This window comes from Schistocerca cancellata, chromosome 5 (assembly GCF_023864275.1).
Source record: "Schistocerca cancellata isolate TAMUIC-IGC-003103 chromosome 5, iqSchCanc2.1, whole genome shotgun sequence".
Lineage (NCBI taxonomy): Eukaryota > Metazoa > Arthropoda > Insecta > Orthoptera > Acrididae > Schistocerca > Schistocerca cancellata.
In genome coordinates this window covers 392,387,949-392,411,261 of record NC_064630.1, presented here as the reverse complement: position 1 = coordinate 392,411,261, position 23,313 = coordinate 392,387,949, and the positions used below count along the sequence as shown (strand labels likewise).

Genomic DNA, 23,313 nt, shown 5'->3' with positions numbered 1-23,313 from the left:
TTTCAGTACACTGCACAAAGAAGGTGGTGCCAGATTACGTTATTTTGCAGTGTTGTGGAGTTTACCATTATGATTATATACATCATCTTGTTTTGTTGAATAGTATGTTTTCTTCACTTACTCTCATCAAAATATCACAGGTAGACAGTTCCACATGTTGATGAATAACAGAATGTAATGATTTTGTTAATATCATAAGAAATGGTTGCCGCTACCAGTGTAAACTGCTACAGTATTACAGAAGTTTCGATGTCATGTAAATGTGCCACAACTTAGTTATGAATGATTTATGTTCTACAGATTGAGACGAATGTGAAAGGAATACCTTCAGAATGAGAAGTAACACTAAATTTTTGCTTGTTTGTATTAAAATGAAGTTATAGAATGATGATTAGCAAACACACTGAAGGAATTACTCTATAACTGGCTTTTATGTTCCTAGAATTAATGTTTTTCCCACAGTTTACAACATTTTTATTGCTTCCATAAAATTTCCAGTGTCCACACTATTAATTTATACCCGATTGTGCATTCACGTGTTTTTCCAGAAATTATGCACTATGAAACAATGGTCGTAGAGGAGAAAAATGACACTGGCATGGCATTATCCTTAAAGTAGCATTTACAAACATTACGCTGTTAAGTTTATTGACACAAGGGCACTTTACTGAGGTGATCTGAATTGGTAAAAGTCCGAACAATTCACATGCTTTGTCTCCTTCCATTACCAACCTCTACTGATGGCTGATGGAAGTGACTAGTTTTGTTCGAATAAAGGTGTCTTGACTGATAATAACCATTTTCAAAATGTGTCCACCGTGCATGCGCAGCTCGATAACGATCAGGACTCAAATACATATTTCATTGTTAGGCCGCTTGTAGCATTAGTTGACACCTTTGCTCTCTTTGCATTCCTCTTAAATAAAGTTTCTGGTTCAGTAATAAAATAGTGAACCAGTTACATATTTTTTCTGTAATGAGACTTTATTCTCATTGTCAATTGCAAATATATATGTAGGTATTTTTTGTGATGTTTGACATACGAACAGGGTGAATGATGGTTTGTATGTGTGTGATTTTCTGCATAATGGAGGCGGCACAGTATACCTTATGAACTCGGAAAGATGACTAGAGTGCAAGAGAAGTAGAAAAACACACTTGCAAACATCACACAAAAAACTTATAATAATATTTGCACTTTACAATGAGAATAAATTCTCAAAACGTGAAAAAATACATAACTGGTGCAGTGTTTCATTATTTAAAAAATGAATGACACAGTTGCAGGCTTTCCAAAAGCATCAATTATGATTAATAAAATTAAGTTAAACATTTCTACTTCCCAGGCAGTTGTCAGTTCCAGTTATGTTGGTGGCTAAATGTAGTACAAATTTCAGACAGCCTTTGTTAGATAATAAACAAGTGCCTGATGAGTATTTTGACGCCTGTTATGTACACAGATGAGCCAGAACATTATGACCACAGCCCACCACGACATTGGGTGCTACCTAGTGGCGTTGCACGAACATGACGTGGTAACAAAAGTATGAATGCGGAGCAGTGACAGACGGGGGATCAGCATAGCGAAGATACGGGCTGCAAATGGGGAAATCCATTGAGATAAGTGACTTTGACAAAGGACAGACTATTATTACGCTGAGCCTGTGAATGAGTATCTCAAAAACTGCAAACCTGGTTGAATGTACATATGCTGCTGTCATGGGCATCAACGGAAAGAGGTAGAAGGACAGTGAAACTACCACTCGGTGCTAAATAGTTTGATGTCTACGAGTCTTCACCAATCGTGGGGTTCATAAGCTTGTCCGCTCTACAAAGTAGGAGAGATGGTGATCTTTGTCATCACTTTCTGATGAATTTACTGCGAAGTTTGAACTAGGATTTCACCAAGTTCATATAGAAACAGTTACACAAGTTTCTTGGAAATGCTGCAGTTGGAAGGGACTTCTTTAGAAACAGAGAAGTTTTGGTTGAAAACTTGAAATAAGATACAGTTGTTGGAGAAAGAAGTGTTTACAATGCAGTCAGTCGTTAGGTGGTTTACTTAATAATGAGAAACAACTGAATAAACATTAAAAAATGAATTATGTTTGAAGAATGCTTCATCAAAAAGAATAGAAGCCTTTAAAAAGAAAAAAAAATCTAGTGAAAATTAAGTGCCCAGTCTTAAAAGGACAACAGTTTAGGAAATGTGAGCTGAAAGATAAAAGAAGAATGTATACAAAAAGCAAGGAAAGAAGCTGGAAGTGTAGATATTGAAACTTCTTGTTCAGCTGAAAACCTAAGCTATGAATCTTTAACTGTGAAATTTAACATTTGACATAAATTCTGTGCTTTCATAATTATTGAATTTTCGTAAGGAAGATTATATGGTTTCGCTACGTTACTGTGTTAAAACAATTTGTATTTTAACTGATGAAATGATAAATATATCTCAAAAAAACCATAATCCATCGTAGGTGTGTGTGTGTGTGTGTGTGTGTGTGTGTGTGTGTGAATATTATAGAGGGAAACATTCCACTTGGGAAAAATATATCTAAAAACTCTTTGCCTTTACATATGTCTGCTTCTGTCTGTTATGTGCGGATGGATATGTGTGTGTGTGTGTGTGTGTGTGTGTGTGAGAGAGAGAGAGAGAGAGAGAGAGAGAGAGAGCGTGCACGCGAGTGTATACCTGTCCCTTTTTCCCCCCAAGGTAAGTCTTTCCGCTCCCGGGATTGGAATGACTCCTTACCCTCGCCCTTAAAACCCACATCCTTTTGTCTTTCCCTCTCCTTCCCTCTTTCCTGATGAAGCAACCGTGGGTTGCTTTAAATTTGTGTGTGTGTGTGTGTGTGTGTGTGTGTGTGTGTGTGTGTGTTATTGTTTCTATCAATGTACCAACGCTTTCGTTTGAGCCTGCATATGGTCCATGGCTTAGGGTACCTTGTGCCAATACCAGCCTTTTCCTTTCCTATTACACGTGTAAATAGAGTGAGTGGAAAATGACCGTTTATGTGCCTCCATAAAAGCCATAATTTATCTTAACTCCACGGTCCTTAAGCAAAATGTACATTGACAGCAGTAGAACTGTTCAGTAGTCGCCTCAAATGGTGGTTATGGAAATTTTCTCAATAGTGCTTCATGAGAAGAATGTCATCTTCTCTCCAGGGATTCCCATTTGAGTTCACATCTGAGCAGTAATCAAAAATAGATAGCAGTAGTGTTCTATATGCTGTTTCCTTTAAGTATGAGCTACTCTTTCCTAAATTTCTGCCAATAATTGCTTTGCGTGCTATTGGCCTTACATGCGCATTTCAGTTCATAGCGCTCTGCGTGTTACTCTTAGATATTTAATGGGCACAGCTGTATTCAAACATTACGGGATTGTTTTCCCTAATCATATACATTTTACTGCATTTACAGCAAGCTGCCACTTATGATACCAACTAGAAATTTTTACTAAGCTATCTCATATCCTCCCTAAAGTCACTCAGCGACAGTAACTTCCCATACATCATAGCATCATCAACAAACAACCTCCAGTTGCTGCCCACCCTGTCCACCGGATCATTTATGTATGTTGAGAATAATAACGGTCCTGTCACACATCTCAGGGGCACTCCTGACAATACCCTTGTCTCTGATAAACATTCGCCCTTGAGGACAACATACTGGGTTCTGTTACTTCTGAAGCTTTCCAGCCACTCACATATCTGGGAACCTATTTCGTATGCTCTTACCTTCGTAAACAGTCTGCTATGTGGTGCCGTGTTAAATACTTTTCGAAAATCTAGAAATACAAATCCTACCGGTTGCCCTTCATCCACAGTTCGCAGGATGTTTTTAAAATCATGCAGATTCATGGGCAGACACTTTTCCGTCTCAAGGAAATTTGCTATATTCAAACTAAGAATATGTTCAAGAATTCTGCGGTAAACCAATGTTAAGGGTATTTGTCTATAATTGTGTGGGTCCATTTATTTACCTTTCTTATATGCACGAGGCACCTGCGCTTTTATTCCAGTCACTTTGGACTTTGGTACTTGCTGTGAAACAGAAACAGTATTCCATACGGACCTGGCGAGCTATTTGTTTACTATTCTTTCAGTTGCCTCTCTTCGCCAGAGATGCCTATTATTTTGTCCCCCATGTAGGAGTCTGTGTGATGGTCAAACAATGGTATGTTTGTATGATCCTCTAGCATGAATGAAGCAGGCTTTGAACCACTGTGCGATTTTATGTAAGACCAACATTTTCTCGAATTCTCGGCAAGGTCTTTCACTAAGGTATGACTGTTCAAGTTGTAAGCTTCACACATCAATCTTCATGTAGGGACCTGATTATTTTCTGTATCACAACACAAAGGAACATTCTTACCCATGGTGCAATTTGCAGTTTAAACTTTGCCCATAATTCCTCTGTGTCCATCATATCAGAACTGAATGATGTCCATTCATTTTCTAAGTGGGGTGCTAAAAATTGCATATCTGCTCTGTCTAGCATAAATACCCTCCTAGCCTTCTTAATGGCTTTTATTAACTTAAGTAACCATCTTCCCTATGATGTGTTAATTGCTAATCCCTGTCTCTACATTATGATGTTGATAAGCTCGGGCCTGTTTGCAGCCACAAGGTCTAGACTATTCCCTTTGCATGCGGGTTGTCTAGCTAGCTTTTCAAGACGGTTTTCAGAAAACTTATTCAAAAGTATTTCACAAAACTTTGTGTATGTACTGTCTGCAATGAATCCAATAGACATTGCCGTCTATATTCATTAGATTAAAGTCGCCTCTAACTGATAGTGCATGATCTGGTCATTTCCACACTGCTGAGCATAAGACTTTCTTGGAATGATTTTAACTGATGGACTTGTGTGGCTGGTAAAATAATCCGATAACAAACTTCAGTTTATCTAGGCCTGCTACCCATGCCTGGATAATTTCAGATGGAATTTCGACCTTGGTGGACACAATATTTTTGCCAACAGCTGTGAACACTCCACCTTCTATGGTGTATATCCTGTCATGTTAAACATTCCATGCTTCATTAAATATTTCAGAGCTTTCTACTTGGGGTTTCAGCCCACTCTCACCAACTTTCCTGGAGGGCAGTAAATTCAAGAACTTTGTTACTTCTACAGTTTACTGTTAAATTTTTATAGTCGAACTGTCTTTACCTTATATGTGGCCCGTTTTCTTTCTCTGTGTATTTATCGGTGAGTGTTCATGAGGGGATCTCAAACTACTGCCTAACCTATTAAAATCAAGTGTGCATTCCAAAAGTATTATGCTACCCAAGTAGCTAATTCCTTCATGTAATGCACTGACATGTCAAGGCGAGTCCTAAAATTCTCCACCCCATAATTCTGGCCCAGAAATCTACAGAGAAGATTGTCACAGTCAGCAGATACCCTGTACTCTGACTCCTAACCGAAGGACCCCGATCAGTTCTAGGAATAATACTGTAGATTGTGAGTTCTGCTTGCACCCAGTGAATGAGGGCAGCAGTCGTAACCACTTCTGCCAGCTGTACATATGAACCAAGGATGGTGTCGGAACTCAGGAGACAGTCTTCATTGGTGCCGACATGAGCTACAGCGTGCAGATGATAGCACATTGCACATTCAGTAGCTGCAGGCAGGGCCTCCTCCACATCTTGGATGAGGGCCTTCCCTACCACCCCTTCCAACAGACACATAGAGTGCACATTACATTTCTTTCCAGTACTGGACGCTATTTCCCTAGTGGAGCTGCCGGTAACCAGTTAACCCCTCCCCTTCATATTACACTCCACTTCAAACGACGCAAACTCGCTACAACGCACCACTCAGCCTGTAGAAAGTGGAAATCCCCTGTGATGGGTACTCTGCAAGGTGCCTTGGCCGTAGAGTATTTGTGCGAAACAAGTGATTCCTGAAATGTCCCATGTGACACGACAAATGCTCTATGGCCGCTACACCCGGAGGCGGCAGCCTGCAGGTGGCTGACTTTGACCATAAGCATCTTCAGGTGCTCGCGAATTGCAGGCAGCTCCTCATGCGTCTCCACACAGCATGTAGACATCCTGTTCATCCTGCTGCTACTATCTTAAGCATTGAACTGTCAGGGTGTATACGACCCGGGAGATCAAGAAAAAACACGAGAATTTTTTCATATGGGACAAAACCAGTAAAAACCTGGGATTTTTTTAGAATTTGGGAATTTTTCATTGTTTTAGTTTTCTGTTATTTTTGTAATTTTGACTGGTAAGAGCTGATACTCTAACAAAGGATATTATTGTATCCCGCTACTGCAGAATAGTACTTCAACAATTAAACGTAAAAGTGAAAAAAAAAAAAAAAAAAACTTAAATTGCAAAGATAATGCGCTGTATACAACAAAGACACAGTGCTCATGCAAGCATCTGTCAACAGCAAAATGTGTCAAAGGCTTTAGGAAGACTATGCAATGCTTCAAAACAACAAATTGCCTTCGATGAGCGTGAAGTCACAACTGTTTACATTAAATTCGTTTTAGCATTTACGAGTGGGCTCATGCGCATCCGCAGCTGAGTTGTGTTTGAGTAGTAGATTCTCCCACTTCTGGCTACAGGAATGTGGCTGTTGGTTGTGCAGGAAGCTAGATGCTACCGCGAAACATCCAGCGCACGTTGGTCAAATCGATTGTTCATATGATTTTTGAAACGCATTCCTGTTGGTTTTTGAACACACTTTAAGTTGATTTCTGAATGAATCATAAGTTGATTTTTGAATGCGTGCATAGTGTACATGATGTGTCTGTCAGGAAAACCATCGTCGCATCTAGAAATTAACTATCCACAGACAAAAGGAGACGGGGCTATACGAGCTGAGCGGAGCAAAGCTGAACGGATGAATGCCAATCACTGTCTGATTATGTGGTAGATTGGGTTTGCAAATAACCAGCGTTGTTATAATTACTAGCGAAATCCATAAATTCAGACTACCAGAATGGAAATACATGCCTAACAGGAATAACAGGTGAGAAAGATTACGTATTATCTTCTCGGTGTATCCAAGAAAATGAAATTTTGACAGAAAATTTTAGGCCAGATCGCTACACTAATAAGGACCAGTTTTACAGTCCCTGACTAGCAGCTGCTTAAGTTCTATTCTGGAAGTTACGCAGAAAATGCATTGTACGAACGTGAAACAATGCCTAAGCGGAGAATAATTGCGGGATATCTAAACCTATGATTCTGGCAGGGTTAGTGAAGTTAATCGGCGAACAAATTTTGACAATGGCAGGAATAGCTACAGAAATGGTGATGACAAGATTGATTGTTAGAAAGAGGAAGGAGAAGAAACAGGGACATCACACAAATTATGGAAAAGTAAGACGATTCCAAATTTATATAAAAATTTCGTAATACTACTTTTCGATCTCGTGCTTGAGAAACTGGTGCATATGAATGAAATGTGAAACTATTTCCTAACATAAAGCTTTTTGCTTGTAGGTGGCCTTATAGGCATTTGAGATTGGTACTTCATGAATTATATTCTGTCGTGTTATAAAAATGACCATTTGTACCAAAACAGTCTTGTTTATTTGGTGTGTGTTACAAAATTGCTGCAATATTAGAAAGGCTTATTTTGTTTCCTAGCAGATAGTGGCAAAATAGACGTAATCAGATCGAGAAACCACACCAGTCCTGGGTATTATTTGTATTAACAGCTTTTTCAGTATTAGATAACGACATTTCAGTTTTTCATGCAGCAAAACGTTTGACGAACTTTGATGAGGTAATAGGTTCTTTTGCAGAAAGAAAAGCATGCCGTGTAAAACTGTAGCAAGATTAGAGAGAAAAAAATGCTAGGAGCTAAAGTTCGAAGAAATGTATACTTTCTTGCTTGTCTCCTGTCTTTATTGGATTTATGTATCCTATATTTAATTTTATGTCACAAAACAGCAAGTTATTAGGTAATAAGCAATAAAGAGTGCAAATTTTCTGAAGAGTTCTTGTTCTCCCGTTTACAAATAATCCCATCCGCTATTAATTGCGAGATACATTTCAATTTCCACTGTCCTGAATATAGTTTGATGGCATACATTACAAAATATGCACGTTTCAATTCCACAAAGCGAAATACAGTGACGTGCGATAGAAGATTGCTGTATGAAGAGGCGTGGCACTGCACGTTGGCACACTTAAGATCAAATAACATGTCTTACATTTGCTTGAACACATATGTTTTATGTTTCAGACTTTTTAGAAAGATGTGCACTACAAGATGAACATACACCCCCCCCCCCCCCCCCAGTATTTACCCAGTTAGCAAATATCGTACATCTGGGGCGGATGCGCAGAGCTGTCGGAGCTATAGTGGGTAGTCTCCACGTGACCCGTGTTTACATTTAGTGATTTTATTGTTTCTCCTTTGTTTACTCTCATGGCAAGTGAAAACAAAATGGAAATCTGTGGCTGGGTGCTATCAAGCGAATTAAAACACATTCACATAATTACGGAAGGCTAAAATATGTTATTAGTTTCAGATTTTATTTTATTTAAACCTTTCTGACAGTCTAACATTAATTGCCTTGCAGAACAATGAAGTTATTTTTGTTTGTTTGCTAAAGAAATTTGACCTTTATTGACCTTTTCCGCAGAGGCAGTCAATGTATTTGAAACGAAATGTTTAATTCCACAGTACTGGCTAGTTTCAACTGCTCACTGCATTTCAGGGTCACGTTTTCATCTTCTAGCACTTATGACATTATGCCATAATAAAGAACTAAACATGATATAATACAGCACTGGTGCTCCAAGAAAATTTACATCCTGAAAACCACACTGAAAAGCTTAATATCAGGTTGAGGTCTACTTCATTGGGAATCTGGACATACGAATGTGCACTTTAAGTATGCACTTCAAATGTGCACATTTATGTGTGGCTCACGAAATTCCGATGCTCTTGGAGTGTCCTCTGATGTCTTGTTTCTTTTATGACATAATGTGTGATCTTTCAATATTTTACACCCACGTACATACGGGCTTCTACGTCATGATAGCTGCGCAAGCACGGTGTCGCCTGTTATCTGTGCTCTCTGGCAACCTGTGCTCTCTGGCAACTTCTGAAATGAACCTATTTCTAACAAGTCGCGGGAAAATATTGCAAATGGTAGTTTGAAAAGCGTTACTTTCAAAGTAAATATCCTTTTACTTAAGTTGAAGTATGTGCGAGAATGTACCATGAATTTCTTAATTCACAGAGTGTTTGACTCTCATTTAATGATCAACTCTTTGATGACAAGCCATTTAGAAGAATTTTGAACCCCGAAGATCAGACATTTATGTCATTATTAAAAATTTTACTGGCACATTTGTGTGATACATCTTAAAAGTGTAACACGTGCAGAAAAGATCAACATTTTATGCGAAAGCTTAGCTTCTCTGGCAGCTTATTAACCTTAGAGACCAATATTATATGTGAAAGCTTGGCTTTTCTTGTAGCAACACTATGTATATTAATTTAAACTATTAAATTTCCCTGTGATGTTACTGTTGTCAGACTACATCACATGTCCTATGCTCTGAATATCTGCTATCATCAGCTGGCAAGATCACGTGACATGAGCTATGACTGGCTTACAAAAGTGCATCGCAATCTCGATTTCAATGATTTGGAAAGTAAGATGCGGTGTTTGGTGGAATTCCAATGTATACTTTCATAATACAAAAATACCCAGTGTACATGTTGCTGCACATCAAAGATATTTACAAAACATCTCTTTTTCCCTGAGTTTCGTTTTCTAAAATGTCGGGAATCCTACGTCCTTATATAAAACCATAATCATTCAAAGGATTGATAAGTTTTGCAGTTTCAAGAGAGACGGAAAAAGTGTTTTTTCACGTGGTAGAAAGTTTATTTTTAACCGGGACAATTGGGAATTTTTTTTACTTGTCCACGTATACACCTTGACTGTGGAAACAAGTAGAAAAAACTAAATATGTGATTTGGTACTCTCCCAGTACATCACCAGTGTTCACTTTTTGTGTCAGCCATGCAATTTAGAAGTGAATTTGATCCTCTGATGCCGGCCGATGTGGCTGTGCGGTTCTAGGCGCTTCAGTCCGGAACCGCGTGACCGCTACGGTCGCAGGTTCGAATCCTGCCTCGGGCATGGATGTGTGTGTTGTCCTTAGGTTAGTTAGGTTTAAGTAGTTCTAAGTTCTAGGGGACTGATGACCACAGATGTTAAGTCCCATAGTGCACAGAGCCATTTTTTTTTTTTTTTTTTTTTTAATCCTCTGAAAATTGGTAGAAATCCTGCTCGCTCACTCTCTCTCTCTCTCTCTCTCTCTCTCTCTCTCTCTCTCTCTCTCTCTGTGTGTGTGTGTGTGTGTGTGTGTGTGTGTGTGTGTGTGTAATTGAAATTAAATGATGTAATTTTTAATATTTATGCCTTATGTGTTTCTGTTGTAATTGAAATTAAATTTGTAATTTTTTCTTTGCAGATGTTAAAATTTTTTATGGATCTCAAGGGCAAAATGCCAAATAAACTGATCAGAAAAGGATCATTCAAAGAACAGCATTTTGATAGTAATTGTAATTTCCTGTATCATGAAGTTGATAAAGTGACTGAAAGGGTGAGTATATCAGATATTCTTGATCTGAACAATTACATCTACCTAATGTTTATGGTATTCCTACTTCTCCTACCACATGAGCTTTTACTTGTCGTTTCAATCTGTAAAATAGTTTTGCCTGTACAGATTTGTAAGTCTTTGGATTGTGTTTGTTTTGTTCAAATGAATAAAGTGCAATACTGTAATATCATTTAATCTTTTGTAATTGATATTTTATTTCTTATGAAAATTCATACAAAGGTGGTGCATAATGCAACATTGCAGTGCCCGTGTTGTTCAGAACAACTATGTTATGTTCCTTTGGACATTTATGCATGTCAAGCGTTTGACTCAATGCCCCACTGCAGACTCCTAACGAAGGTACGAGCATATGGGATTGGTTCCCTAGTATGTCAGTGGCTCGAAGCCTTTTTAAGTAATAGAACTCAGTACGTTGTCCTCGATGGTGAGTGTTCATCGGAGGTGAGGGTATCATCTGGAGTGCCCCAGGGAAGTGTGGTAGGTCCGCTGTTGTTTTCTATCTACATAAATTATATTTTGGATAGGGTGGATAGCAATGTGCGGCTGTTTGCTGATGATGCTGTGCTGTACGGGAAGGTGTCGTCGTTGAGTGACTGTAGGAAGATACAAGATGACTTGGACAGGATTTGTGATTGGTGTAAAGAATGGCAGCTAACTCTAAATATAGATAAAAGTAAATTAATGCAGATGAATAGGAAAAAGAATCCCGCAATGTTTGAATACTCCATTAGTAGTGTAGCGCTTGACACAGTCACGTCAATTAAATATTTAGGCATAACATTGCAGAGCAATGTGAAGTGATACAAGCATGTAATGGCAGTTGTGGGGAAGGCGGATAGTTGTCTTCGGTTCATTGGGAGAATTTTGGGAAGATGTGGTTCATCTATAAAGGAGACCGCTGATAAAACACTAACACGATCTATTCTTGAGTACTACTCGAGCGTTTGGGATCCCTATCAGGTCGGATTGAGGGAGGACATAGAAGCAATTCAGAGGCAGGCTGCTAGATTTGTTACTGGTAGGTTTGATCATCACACTAGTGTTTCGGAAATGCTTCAGGAACTCGGGTGGGAGTCTCTAGAGGCAAGGAGGTGTTCTTTTCATGAATCGCTACTGAGGAAATTTAGAGAACCAGCATTTGAGGCTGACTGCAGTACAGTTTTACTGCCACCAACTTACACTTCGCGGAAAGACCACAAAGATAAGATAAGAGAGATAAGGGCTCGTACAGAGGCATATAGGCAGTCATTTTTCCCTCGTTCTGTTTGGGAGTGGAACAGGGAGAGAAGATGCTAGTTGTGGTACGAGGTACCCTCCGCCATGCACCATACAGTGGATTGCAGCGTATTATGTAGATGTAGATGTCTGAAGGAACAGATGGGGACTACAACAGTTGTGAAACACAGGATATGCATTACCAGTTCTGAATATGGACAACCATCAGCTGTATAATGGAATGACCACAACAAAAATTAGTGCCGCATCAGGACTCAAACCTGAATTTCCAGTTTACCATGAGCAGTTGCCTTACCATTAGGTTGTCCAAGCACATTTTGCGGACAGACCCAAAGTTGCAGATGTTGTCATTTATATACCTGTTCCTTTGGATGTGCATGCCTGTCCGAAGGAACACTGCATTGCACTTCTGAACAACACAGCCACTGCAATATCGTATTTATCTACTCACTCTGGCATGTGACTTTTCAATTAAAAGGTCTCCCTTGTACGGGAAATGTTTGTTGCTACTGTCAAAATTAAACAAAAAAATGTTGATTTTCTATAAATGTATTTGTACTTAGAAGGAGGGTGCCTTCACCCTGCTGTGGAATAATCTGATTGCTCTGTGATGCCTCTTGCTATTGCATTGTGTAGCAAGTGAAACCATTGTAGCAGTGTGTGTGTGCATTAATTAAGAATACGGCAGCACCCATATCAACTTGAAACTTTATATCCTCTTTACTAATGATGCGTATTAGCCCAGATTGAGTTTTGCCCATTTTTTCTCACCTTGGGCTGATAGACAGTTATCAGGCATTGGCACTGGTTGCTGAAACATAGTTGACAAGAGTCAAGACTTGTTCCTGATGAAACACACATTGTCACTGTGAACGGGCGTGGATTACAGCTATGAAGGTGATATCAGTTCAGACAAGATTTTCATAACCAATTATACATTTGAGTGAAGGGTGGGAGAAGGCACTTGCTGACTGTAGCACAGATGGCTACTGAATTTGCTGTACTGGCTGAGATTAAGTGATGGCAAACTAAGTGCTTTTTATGATGGGCACTAGGTCATATATCTAACTGCTTTTCAATATACTGTTGGTTTTCTTACGTTGCTGTAGCTGCATGTCTACTATGGAAGATGGTGACTAGCTGGTAGACAACACTGTTTCAAATTTGTAAAATACAAAATCGTTGGCAAACCCTATTTGCACTGCCAACACTACTTCTAAAAGTTAGGCACATTTGAGAGTGTCATTGATACTTTGTTCCGAATTGCTTCTTGCCTTGGATACACTTCATGATCAGGTGCTATACATGCTCACACATCTTGTTGAGTGATTCTACATAAGACACTTCACAAGCTTGGTTTTTAAAACTGCTCTGTTGCGTAGGCTGTGTAATTCAGCAGCTAAGGCTAATTTGTAATGACCAACTTTCTTATAACATTGACTGAATTGAAATTGGGTGGCCACCACATGAGTTTAGGGAAAATGGTGAGTGTTCAGCAGACTGGTGTATCTAAGAAGGCTAACTTTTGTACTGCCACGTATGAATCACTACTAGAAGACAGCAATAATGCCACCTTTGTGAATAGGGTCACTTGTCTGGCAGTACACTATAAAAGACTGACTGTAAACTTCCAAACTCTTCTTAAACTCACTTTTGAACAGAGGAAGAGATGGTTGTACTATGAGATTTCATACTTAAGTTTTTGCTGCTGCCATGGTTCCAAAACTTTGGTTATGTAATGAAATAATCGATAATTTATGCGGGATACATTTGGGTCATTCCATGTCAATTCAACAAATTTGAGATGATGTTCCAGCTGATTGTCTCAGATTTAGCTGAAATTTAGCACACCAATGCTACAAAGTGTGGAACACTCATGTACAAAATTTTAAGTTCCCCTGCCAATTAGTTCCTGAATTATGGCTTGTGAAAGAAGGTGGTGTGACCCAGAAATTGCAACCCGCATCTGGCAATCTATCTTCAGACCCAACTTCAGGTCTTAATAACTTTGGAGCTATTCCCCACAGTCCAGTGAAATTTTTACAACCCAGTAACATCCACTTAGACAACACACTCTATGAATCAAAACACCAACATATTTCTGAGGGAAAATAAAAAATTCCAAAATGTGATTAAAAAATGTAATACGTTAAAAGGTACACATTGTAGGTGCCCTCTATGCCAAATATAATTCACTCAAAAAGAGTTTTCTTTTGTTTTTTGTTTTCTTTTTTTGTTGTTTTTTTTTTGGGGGGGGGGGGGGGGTAAGTTTAATGTGGACTAAACACACAGAGCACTCATCTTGCCCGTATCAGTCACACAGACAGAGTTACATGCACACAAAAATACAAAAATTTGAAAAATTACCTGAAAATCACGGATTTTCTAAGTGTGGTAGCACAAAAGGGTCAAGTGATATCCAAGCCAAATTTCAAACACTGCATAAGTAAACCCTAATATAATATGTGGCAAAATTTCAACTTGTTATTGCAAGGCATTTGTGTACAATAAAAGTTGACAGAGATTTTATGTTTCTTTTAACACAATTTAGCAAATAATATTGATGATGCAGACAACTTGTTTCAGATAAAGCTGCAGCAATTGTTGGGAACCATTAGGCAACAGAAAGTTAAACAGTGGTAGTTTACAGGGACAGAATGAGTCATTGTTAGGCAGGAACAACAAAGGAAACAAGCAACAATTACAGGTTACTCACATTTTTAAGATTCTAGTTCAGACTGGTCAGTACTGTTGTGGAAAGTCAGTATGGAGGCAGAAGAGTGTCCTAGTGGTGCTTTTGTTCAAACGAGTTGCAGTATTGGTAGAACACAAGCATCTGAATGTCATAAAACAACATATGGAACAAAATGTGGCATTTGCTTCGTACTGTATGATCTGGATGAATCGGACCAAGATTTGTTGCTAGGGACATCCGGGATACACCCTGTGGGCACAAGAAGTACAGTTCCAGGAAACTTAAGTGTTTGTTATCATCATATGAAAGTGTTTCTGGATAAGTATTCTTTCCTACAAAGAAGTTCTTTTGATCCATTTTGGATTCATAAGAAGACAGTGAAGTGTAGCCTCGGAGAAATTGATATAAAATCAGTATTGAAAGCGAATCAGTGCATGGGACTTAACATGAAACCAGGACAAAAGTTATGTTCCAGGTGTGTTAACACTGCTAAAAAATGAAGAATATTCTGATAATTTACGTGACAGTGGTGAAGAGTATCAGTCAACTACAACCACAGCAGATGAACAATTAAATACGTCAGTGACTGCTCTTAGTTTGCCTCCCATGGAAGAGACACAAAGTTGGGAAAGGAGACAGGCCCAGCTATGGTAGAAGAAAACTACAAGAAGCTCAAATGGAATTAAAGCACAAAATAGCTGACACACTAATGGTGGAAGAGGAAGATCTATCTGTTCCAAAGGAACAGAAATCATGCCAGAAATGCTCTGATTTGGACAAAATTGTGCATGATTTGAAAGAAAAATGTGCCATATCCACACGCCAGAAAAAAGTAGCTATTTTTACCCTTGCACTTTCCAGCTGGTCTATTGACTACACTGCAAAGGAATTCGGTAAAGTAAGCTAGGAAAATAAAAGCAATCCAAGGAGTGCTTCCACAACTTCAGCAGGCTCAGGGTAAGCAATTGAGTTCAGAAATAAAGGTGCTAGTGTTGGAGTTTTATGAAAATAATGACTACAGCCAAATAATACCTGCAAAAAAAATACTATGTAACGGTGAAAATGGGAAATGTACATGTACAGATGCAAAAAAGACTGTTGCTACACAACATATCAGAACTATATGTAGAATTCAAGGAAAAGTATCCCAATACGAAAGTAGGTTTATCATCTTTTTTCAATGTTCGGCCAAAATGGGTTGTGCCTGTAAGTGCAAGGGGCACACACAATGTTTGTGTATGTGAGACGCATCAAAATGCTAAGCTGATGTTTGCTGCTATAAAGGATTCTGGTCTGGATTACAAAGGTGCAATGAAACTGCTAGTGTGTGACATGAGTTCCTACCAGTGCATGATACACAGGTGTGATAAGTGTCCTGGTAAGGCAAATCTTGCAGAACACATGAATAACAAACTGTGTGGTGAACTCCTTATGGATGACAATGAACTTGTTTCTTGTAAACAATGGACACACATGGATCGCACAAGTCTTGAAACAAAGCAAAGTACAGTGGAAGATTTTGTTAAAATGTGTTGTCAAAAAACGGACAAACTGACCACACACAGCTTCACAGCAACAACACAATCGGCTTATCTCCAGTTTTGTAAGGATAATTTGAAACAAGAAGAAATTATAGTAATACTAGACTTTTCTGAAAATTATGCATTTGTAGTTCAAGATGCCATCCAAGGATACCATTCGGACAATAGTCAAGCACCTCTCCAGCTATTTGCGATTTACTATAGAGGTGAATCAGGTGATGTGTCTGTCATGAACCTGTGCATTTTTAGTGACTGTTTAATTCGTGATGCCGTTGCAGTTCATGCCCACATTCACACTGTCATGGCATATGTGAAAAACAAGCTGCCTCACATACATTTTGCGAAATACTTCAGTGATGGAGCAGCTAGTCAGTACGAAAACTGTAAAAATCTAAAAAATTTATGCATGCGTTACCATGATTTTCAGATTCATGCAGAATGGAATTTTTTTGCAACAAGTCATGGTAAAAATGTATGTGATGGTATTGGTGCTACCATTAAGTGCATGGCATCACGAGCTAGTCTGCAGCACCCTACAGAAGGTCACATACTAACACCTCTTCAATTATTTACCTGGGTGCAGAAAAATATCTCTGGCATACAATCATTCTGTTTCGAAAGATGAGGTGAAATCAGTCCAAGAGTTGCTAAAAAGCAGACTAGAACACGTTAAAACTGTTGCAGGCACAAGGAGCCATCATCACTCCTCCTCAGCGAACTCTGACAATGTGCAGATGAGCAGACTGTCCTGTTATAACTATAGGTTCATGCACAACATGTGTCTTCACAGTGTGTCTGACTCAGGATTCAGAAGCAAAAGCAGCAACATACAACCAGGTTGCTATGTTATTGCTGTTTATGATGTCAAATAGTACTTAGGATGTGTTGCAGAGTGCTGTGAAGCAGAAGGTGATGTATTTGTGAACTTCATGGCACCAGCAGGACCATCAAGATCATTTCATTGGTTACGTTTGGCAGACAGGTGTTGGATTCCTTTTGAACATATTCTTATGACAATTCCAGTTCCTATCACAGTGTCAGGAAGACAGTACAATTTGCCACTCAATGTACTAAAGTGTAGGGGAACTTCTGTTCGAAGTAAAATCGACTGGTTTTTAGCAGTTAAGGTGCAGTAAACATTAATGATAGGTTGTGTTAATCTGTCTATATGTTGTTGCTTAGTGGTTAAACAGTTGTGGGAGAGGACAAGAAGAGGCAGAACAGTTTACGATATGTTTTTACAAAATTGTGATGTGGAACAATGGCCACATCACCAATAATGTCTGTCAACTTTCATTTTACACAAATGTCTTGCAATAATGTGCTGAAATTTTGAGTTATATATCATTATAGTCTACTTATGCAGTGTGTGAAATTTGGCTTGGATACCACTTGTCCCTTTTGTGATACCACACTTCGAAAATCCATGTTTTTCAGGTAATTTTTCAAATTTTTGTATTCTCGTGTGCATGTAACTCAGTTTTTGAGACTGATATAGGCATGATGAGTTCTGTGTGTGTTTAGGCCACATTAAGCTTACCACAAAAATTTGTACCCTTTTTGAGTGAGTTATATTTGGCATAGAGGGCACCTAAAACATGTACTTAATGTATTACATTTATATAATCACATTTTGGAATTTTTTATTTTCCCTCAGAAATATGTTGTTGGTGTTTTGATTCATGGAGTGTCTTCTCTAAATGGATGTTACTGGGTTGTAAAAATTTCACTGGACTGTGCGGAATAGTTCCAGAGTTATTAAGACCTGAAGTTGGGTCTGAAGATAGATTGCCAGATGCGGGTTGAAATTTCCGGGTCACGCCACCTTCTTTCACAAGTCATAATTCTGGAACTAATTGGCAGGGGCAACTAATACTTTGTACACGAGTGTTCCACACATGATAGATTTAGTGTACTGAATTTCAGTCAAATCTGAGACTATGAGCTGGAGCCTCTGGTTGAACTGACATGGAATGACCCATTTCTCATCTACACCTGTGTATCCCATGGAGTACTTAGTAGTGAGATTGCTACAAAAGTGATTGAATCACAATGCTACTTAAGGGCAGTGTTTCCAGAACAATATTTTCAATTCTTTGTGGGCCAATATCCAACCAGAAACGAGAGTAGTTCACCAGGACCCTAAAAATAACAGACCAATTGTCAACCAAGAGAAACTGGAGGCTTTGTATCTTCTTGTATTGCCCCAGTTTGGAAGTATCGTAGGTCCGGGGCTGGTGCACAGGGCAGTCAGAGTTGTTGTGGAGAGGTGGGTAATCTTCATGTGACCCATGTTTACGTTTAGTGATTTTGCTGTTTCGTCTTCAGCTATTGCTCTCACGTCAAATGAAAGCAAAACGAATTTCTGTGACAGGGAACTATCAAGTGAATTAAAATACATTCACATAATTACGGAAGGCTAAAATTTGTTATTAGTTTCAGACTATTTTATTTCCACCTTTCTGACAGTCGAGCGTTAATCGTCTTGCAAGATAATGAAGTTATTTTTGTCGGTTTGCTAAAGAAATGTTTTTATTAATCTTTTCTGCTGAGGCAGTCAATGTATTGGAAATGAAGTTTTTAATTCCACATTATTGGCTACTTTTAACGGTTTGCTGAATTTCAAGTGGACATTTTCATCTTCTAGCACGTTTGGCATTATGCCGTAATAAAGAATCAAACATGAGATAATACAGTATTGGTACTTCAAGAAAATTTACAACCGAATCTGGACATGAGAATGTGCACTTTAAGCTTAATTATGCATTGTAGTATGGTTCACAAAATTCCGATGCTCTTGCAGTATCCTCTAATGTCTTTTTTTTCTTTTATGCTATAATGTCAGATCTTTTAATGTTTAATACACATACGAACATTTGGGGTTCCTGTGTCATCGTAGCTGCGCAAGCATGGTGACACGTGGTATATGTTACTCTCTGACAACATCTACATCTACATGGTTAGTCTGCAGTTCACACTTAAGTGCCTGGCAGAGGGTTCATTAAACCATTTTCATGCTACTTCTGTACCATTCTAGTTTCGAATGACGCATGGGAAAAAGGAACACCTAAATCTTTCCATTCAAGCTCTGATTTCTCTCATTTTTTCCCCTACGTAGGTGGGTGTCAACAAAATATTTTCACATTCAAAAGAGAAAGTTGGCGATTGAAATTTCGTAAATAGATCTTGCCGCAAAGAAAACCGTCTTTGTTTCAGTGACTGTCACCCCAACTCGTGTATCATATCAGTGACACACACACCCCTACTGCACGATAGAACAAAACGGGCTGCCCTTCTTTGCACTTTTTCAATGTCCTCCGTCAATCCTACCTGGTAAGGATCCCATACCGCACAGCAATATTCCAGCAGAGGACGGACAAGTGTAATGTAGGCTGTCTCTTTAGTGGGTTTGTTGCATCTTCTAAACAAACCTGTTTCTAACAAGTTGTGGGAAAATATTGAGAATTATTATTTGAAAAGCGTTACTTTCAAAGTAAATTTTCTTTTATGCAAGATGATCTATGTGCTAGAATGTACAATGAATTTCTTAAATCACAGAGCATTTTACTCTCATTTAAAAATCAACTCTTTGAGGATGACCATTTAGCATAATTTCAAGCCCAGGTGATCATACATTATGTCATTGTTAAAAATTTTCTAGCACATTTGTCTAATGTATCATAAAGTGTGACATGCGCATAAAAGATCAACATTATATGTGAAAACTTAACTTCTTTTGCAACTTATTGATCTTAGAGAGTAATATGTGAAAGCTTTTCTTTTATTGTAGCTACACTATGCATATTAATTTAAACCATTAACGTTTCCTAATTGTGTGGTCGCACTACTTAACAGTGATATTCCTATTGGCTGTCTACATCACGTGTCCTGTGCTCTGAATATCCGCTGTCATAGGCTGGCGAGATCACGTGACATGAGCTATGACTGGCTACAAAAGTGCGTCGCAATCTCGATTTCAATGCTTCGGAAAGTAACATGCGGTGTTTGGTGGAATTCGTATTTATACTTTCGTAACACAAAAATATACAGTGCACATCAGACATCTTTCCAATATGCGTTTTTTGTCTGAATTTCGTTTCCTAAAGTGCCAGGAAATTCTACACCGGCATATAAAACCATAACCATTCAAAGGATTGATAAGTTTTACTGTTTTGAGGAATAGTATACTGTCACTTAACACGGAAAAGTGTATTTTCACTCAGGAGAAAGTTTATTTTTTACTAATCTGGGAAATTTTTTTTCCTTGTCCATGTATACATCCTGGCAAGACTTTCACTTCCAGATCAAGAACTCCTCATCTCACTTTCTTATAACATAATTCCAACAGACAAGTTGCACATTATTTTTACATCCAATAAGCTTAAAAGCTATTTGGAATGTAATATGTTTTATAATTTCAAAGTTCTGTAGCAGCAAAAGAAGGAAAGGCTTAGGTGGTAAGTGGGTTAAAAGTGTATAAGAGAAGTAAGAGTGCATTTTGTTAGGCCTGTGCGACTTTTCATGCACCTAAGAGTCTTGGACATATCATGTAGATTTGCAAAGCTAAACATACATGGTCCAAATGCAGAGACTCGAGCCTCCCCATTCCTGATAGGGCAACAAATGCAACAGTCATCTGCATTTCCTTGTTTTTATTCTGTTGTTACTCTGCTACCACGAATGATTACATATTCACTTATTTTGTGGTCAGGTACTTCACAAGAAACACATTGAATTTTTTAGTAGGTAGTTACATGGTAATTACACATTTCTTTGCCTGTGGTTTGCTAGTTCCACAGACAGTAGAAAGAGTGGAGGAAAATGTTGTCTTTAGTTCGTCCAAAATATGTGTAACCTGGAAACAAAGAAGGCAACTGGAAACAAAGTAATAAACCTTTGTTTTTGCTTGTGATTAGCACACAGTGTGTACATTTCAAAGGATTTTGATGGATCTGGAATGCTTGAAGCTATAAGGTTCCTAACTGTCATGACTGGTATAGCTTCTCTGTATTTCATTTTCTTTGGCCAGAGACGACACCTGAGTCAAGTTTTTGAAGGATAGTCAACTTTTTTTCGTAGACGAAGAGTGACATTTAGTATGCTGTGAAAAGTATTTATTAACTGGGAACTTCATGCTTCAGTTTTATCTTTGTTACAAAATAATAACTGTGGTAGCAGTTGCCAATAGCAAACTGAATATCTGGAAAACTGGGCATAGTGTGTATAAGCCCAGTTGTGTTGATAAGTTCTACAAAGTGTTGCTGCAGACAAGAATTAACAGAATAGTGTTGCCACTGAAGTGTGACCAAGACAGCATTTGGAGGACAGTAGTTATCATCATCCTCTCATACTTCCATAATGCATCAGAAAAGAGACTAAATGTCATTGGCCACTGGCAGTTACTGAAAGTGGATATGCAATAGACTGGAGTTTATGATAGAGAAAAGTCAAGTAAAGGAATAAGGGAAATAAATACTGCAGAAGAAAAGAACTAAAGGAAAGTTTTTTTGTTGGTAGGAAGGGAAATGTGTTAGAGTGGATTGATAAGGTTGGAAGGAGAGCCAGAATGTATGAGTGATATCATGCATGGAGAGATATAATCGAAGAAACGTAAGATGAAATGAAGTTTTGTCAGGTGGCTTAGCATTCATTGAGCAGTGAAAGAAATTTGTCCTGCAATTTTTGTGCTTAAAGGAAAATGGGAATATTACGACCTCGAGGAACACTTCATGGTACTGTTCAAATGATAGATTATCCATTCCATGATGAGAAATATGCTGCATTAAGAATTCATAGAACTGTAGTAGATGATACTTATCACATGTGCATTCTGTAGCCGTATTTTTTCTCTTAATATTTTTGATATACTTAAGTCTCCTTTTCTTGTACCAATATAAGAAAATTGCACCTGTATAATGCATTGAGTATGTGTGTAGTGCTTCCCATTGTCTCTGAAATTGCAGTATCATGTTTTAAGTTTATTGAATAGTCATTTTTAATTTTTTGAATAAATAATGGATGTATTAGTTTACTTCATAGAAATTACATTACTCATTAAATATGTTGTGTGTTATCCTTGAAATATTTTTCTTACTTCTGTTTGCAGGAGAAAGTAGTGGTCATGTCAACGATAAATCCTACTAGAGATCTGCTCTCAGAACTGATTGGTAATCAGAATCTACCGGAGGACCAATTGAGAAAAGTAAACCAGCTGAAGGATTTGCTTGAGAAAATTCTCATGTTAGACTCCTCAAAACGTGCTGCAATCAACCAAGCTTTGACTCACCCATTCATCCAGGAGAAGATATGAGCTGTACTCATTTGAGACCAAGTTGAAATGTTGTTGAGAGAGGTAACTAAAAGCCTCCGGTGTGGCCCCGTATTTCAAAGGGAAGGGGTGTTAGTTTCATTTTAAGTCCTATAGATCAGTTGTTTAACTGATTTGTAAATAGACTTACATATTGTGAAACGCGTAAGAAGCTACATATTTGGAACTTTCATAGATTTTTATGTAATTAAAAAAAAAATTCAGTGGCGTAGTTGAAAAGGTGTTATTTTTTTTACTTGCATAGGAAAAGCGACCTAAATTATTGTGATGCATTTATGACAGTGATGGACATGTTGAATATTTTTAATACTATATTTGGGTGATAATTAAAGGCATTAATAAGAAATTTCACTCATCTTTTTATTGGAGAATTCTATTTATTCTTTTCAACATTGTTTTCATGAGTGATGCTTTCATTTATAGAGTTTTTTTTAAAGTATTACACAGTATTAGATAATTATATTTTTATATATTTTAAAGCAATTGTTTCATAGAATATTTGTTGAATGTCGAAACAAAAATAAAAATTAATAAATGTACATAAAACTTAAAATGCATGTAGAACCTGGTATTCATTACCAACACCTGTTGCATTGTTTCTGGCAGAAGGACAAAACTTGCAGAAAGAAGCAGAGGTGTTGTATTTTAATTACTAGTGGAGATGAGGCAGTTAAAGTTTCAAGAATTCTCTACAATTGACATTTCTGTAATAGCCCTTTGTTTATATTTACATTCCTGCTATTTTCATCTGGTGCTTCTGTTTATTTCAGTAAGTTGTGGACTTCTTGCCTCACCTGTTTATCACCTGAGCTTTTTGTTTCACTGGAAATTGTTAGACTCCTACATGTGAAATGTCATATGTGGAAATTCTGAAACAGATATTGTGTG

At 38.0% G+C, this 23,313-nt stretch overlaps 1 protein-coding gene across 1 annotated transcript in view; it reads left to right on the top strand.

The window, feature by feature from the left end:
- The window catches only part of LOC126188230 (serine/threonine-protein kinase PRP4 homolog), a 135,009-nt gene extending 112,099 nt beyond the window's left edge, over positions 1–22,910 (top strand). The window contains exons 15-16 of the mRNA XM_049929782.1: positions 10,473–10,604; positions 22,204–22,910. Of these exons, the coding sequence (XP_049785739.1) occupies positions 10,473–10,604; positions 22,204–22,407 (336 nt within the window). The 3' untranslated portion in view covers positions 22,408–22,910. The remainder of the gene's footprint in view (positions 1–10,472; positions 10,605–22,203) is intronic.
- Positions 22,911–23,313: the final 403 nt, after the last annotated feature.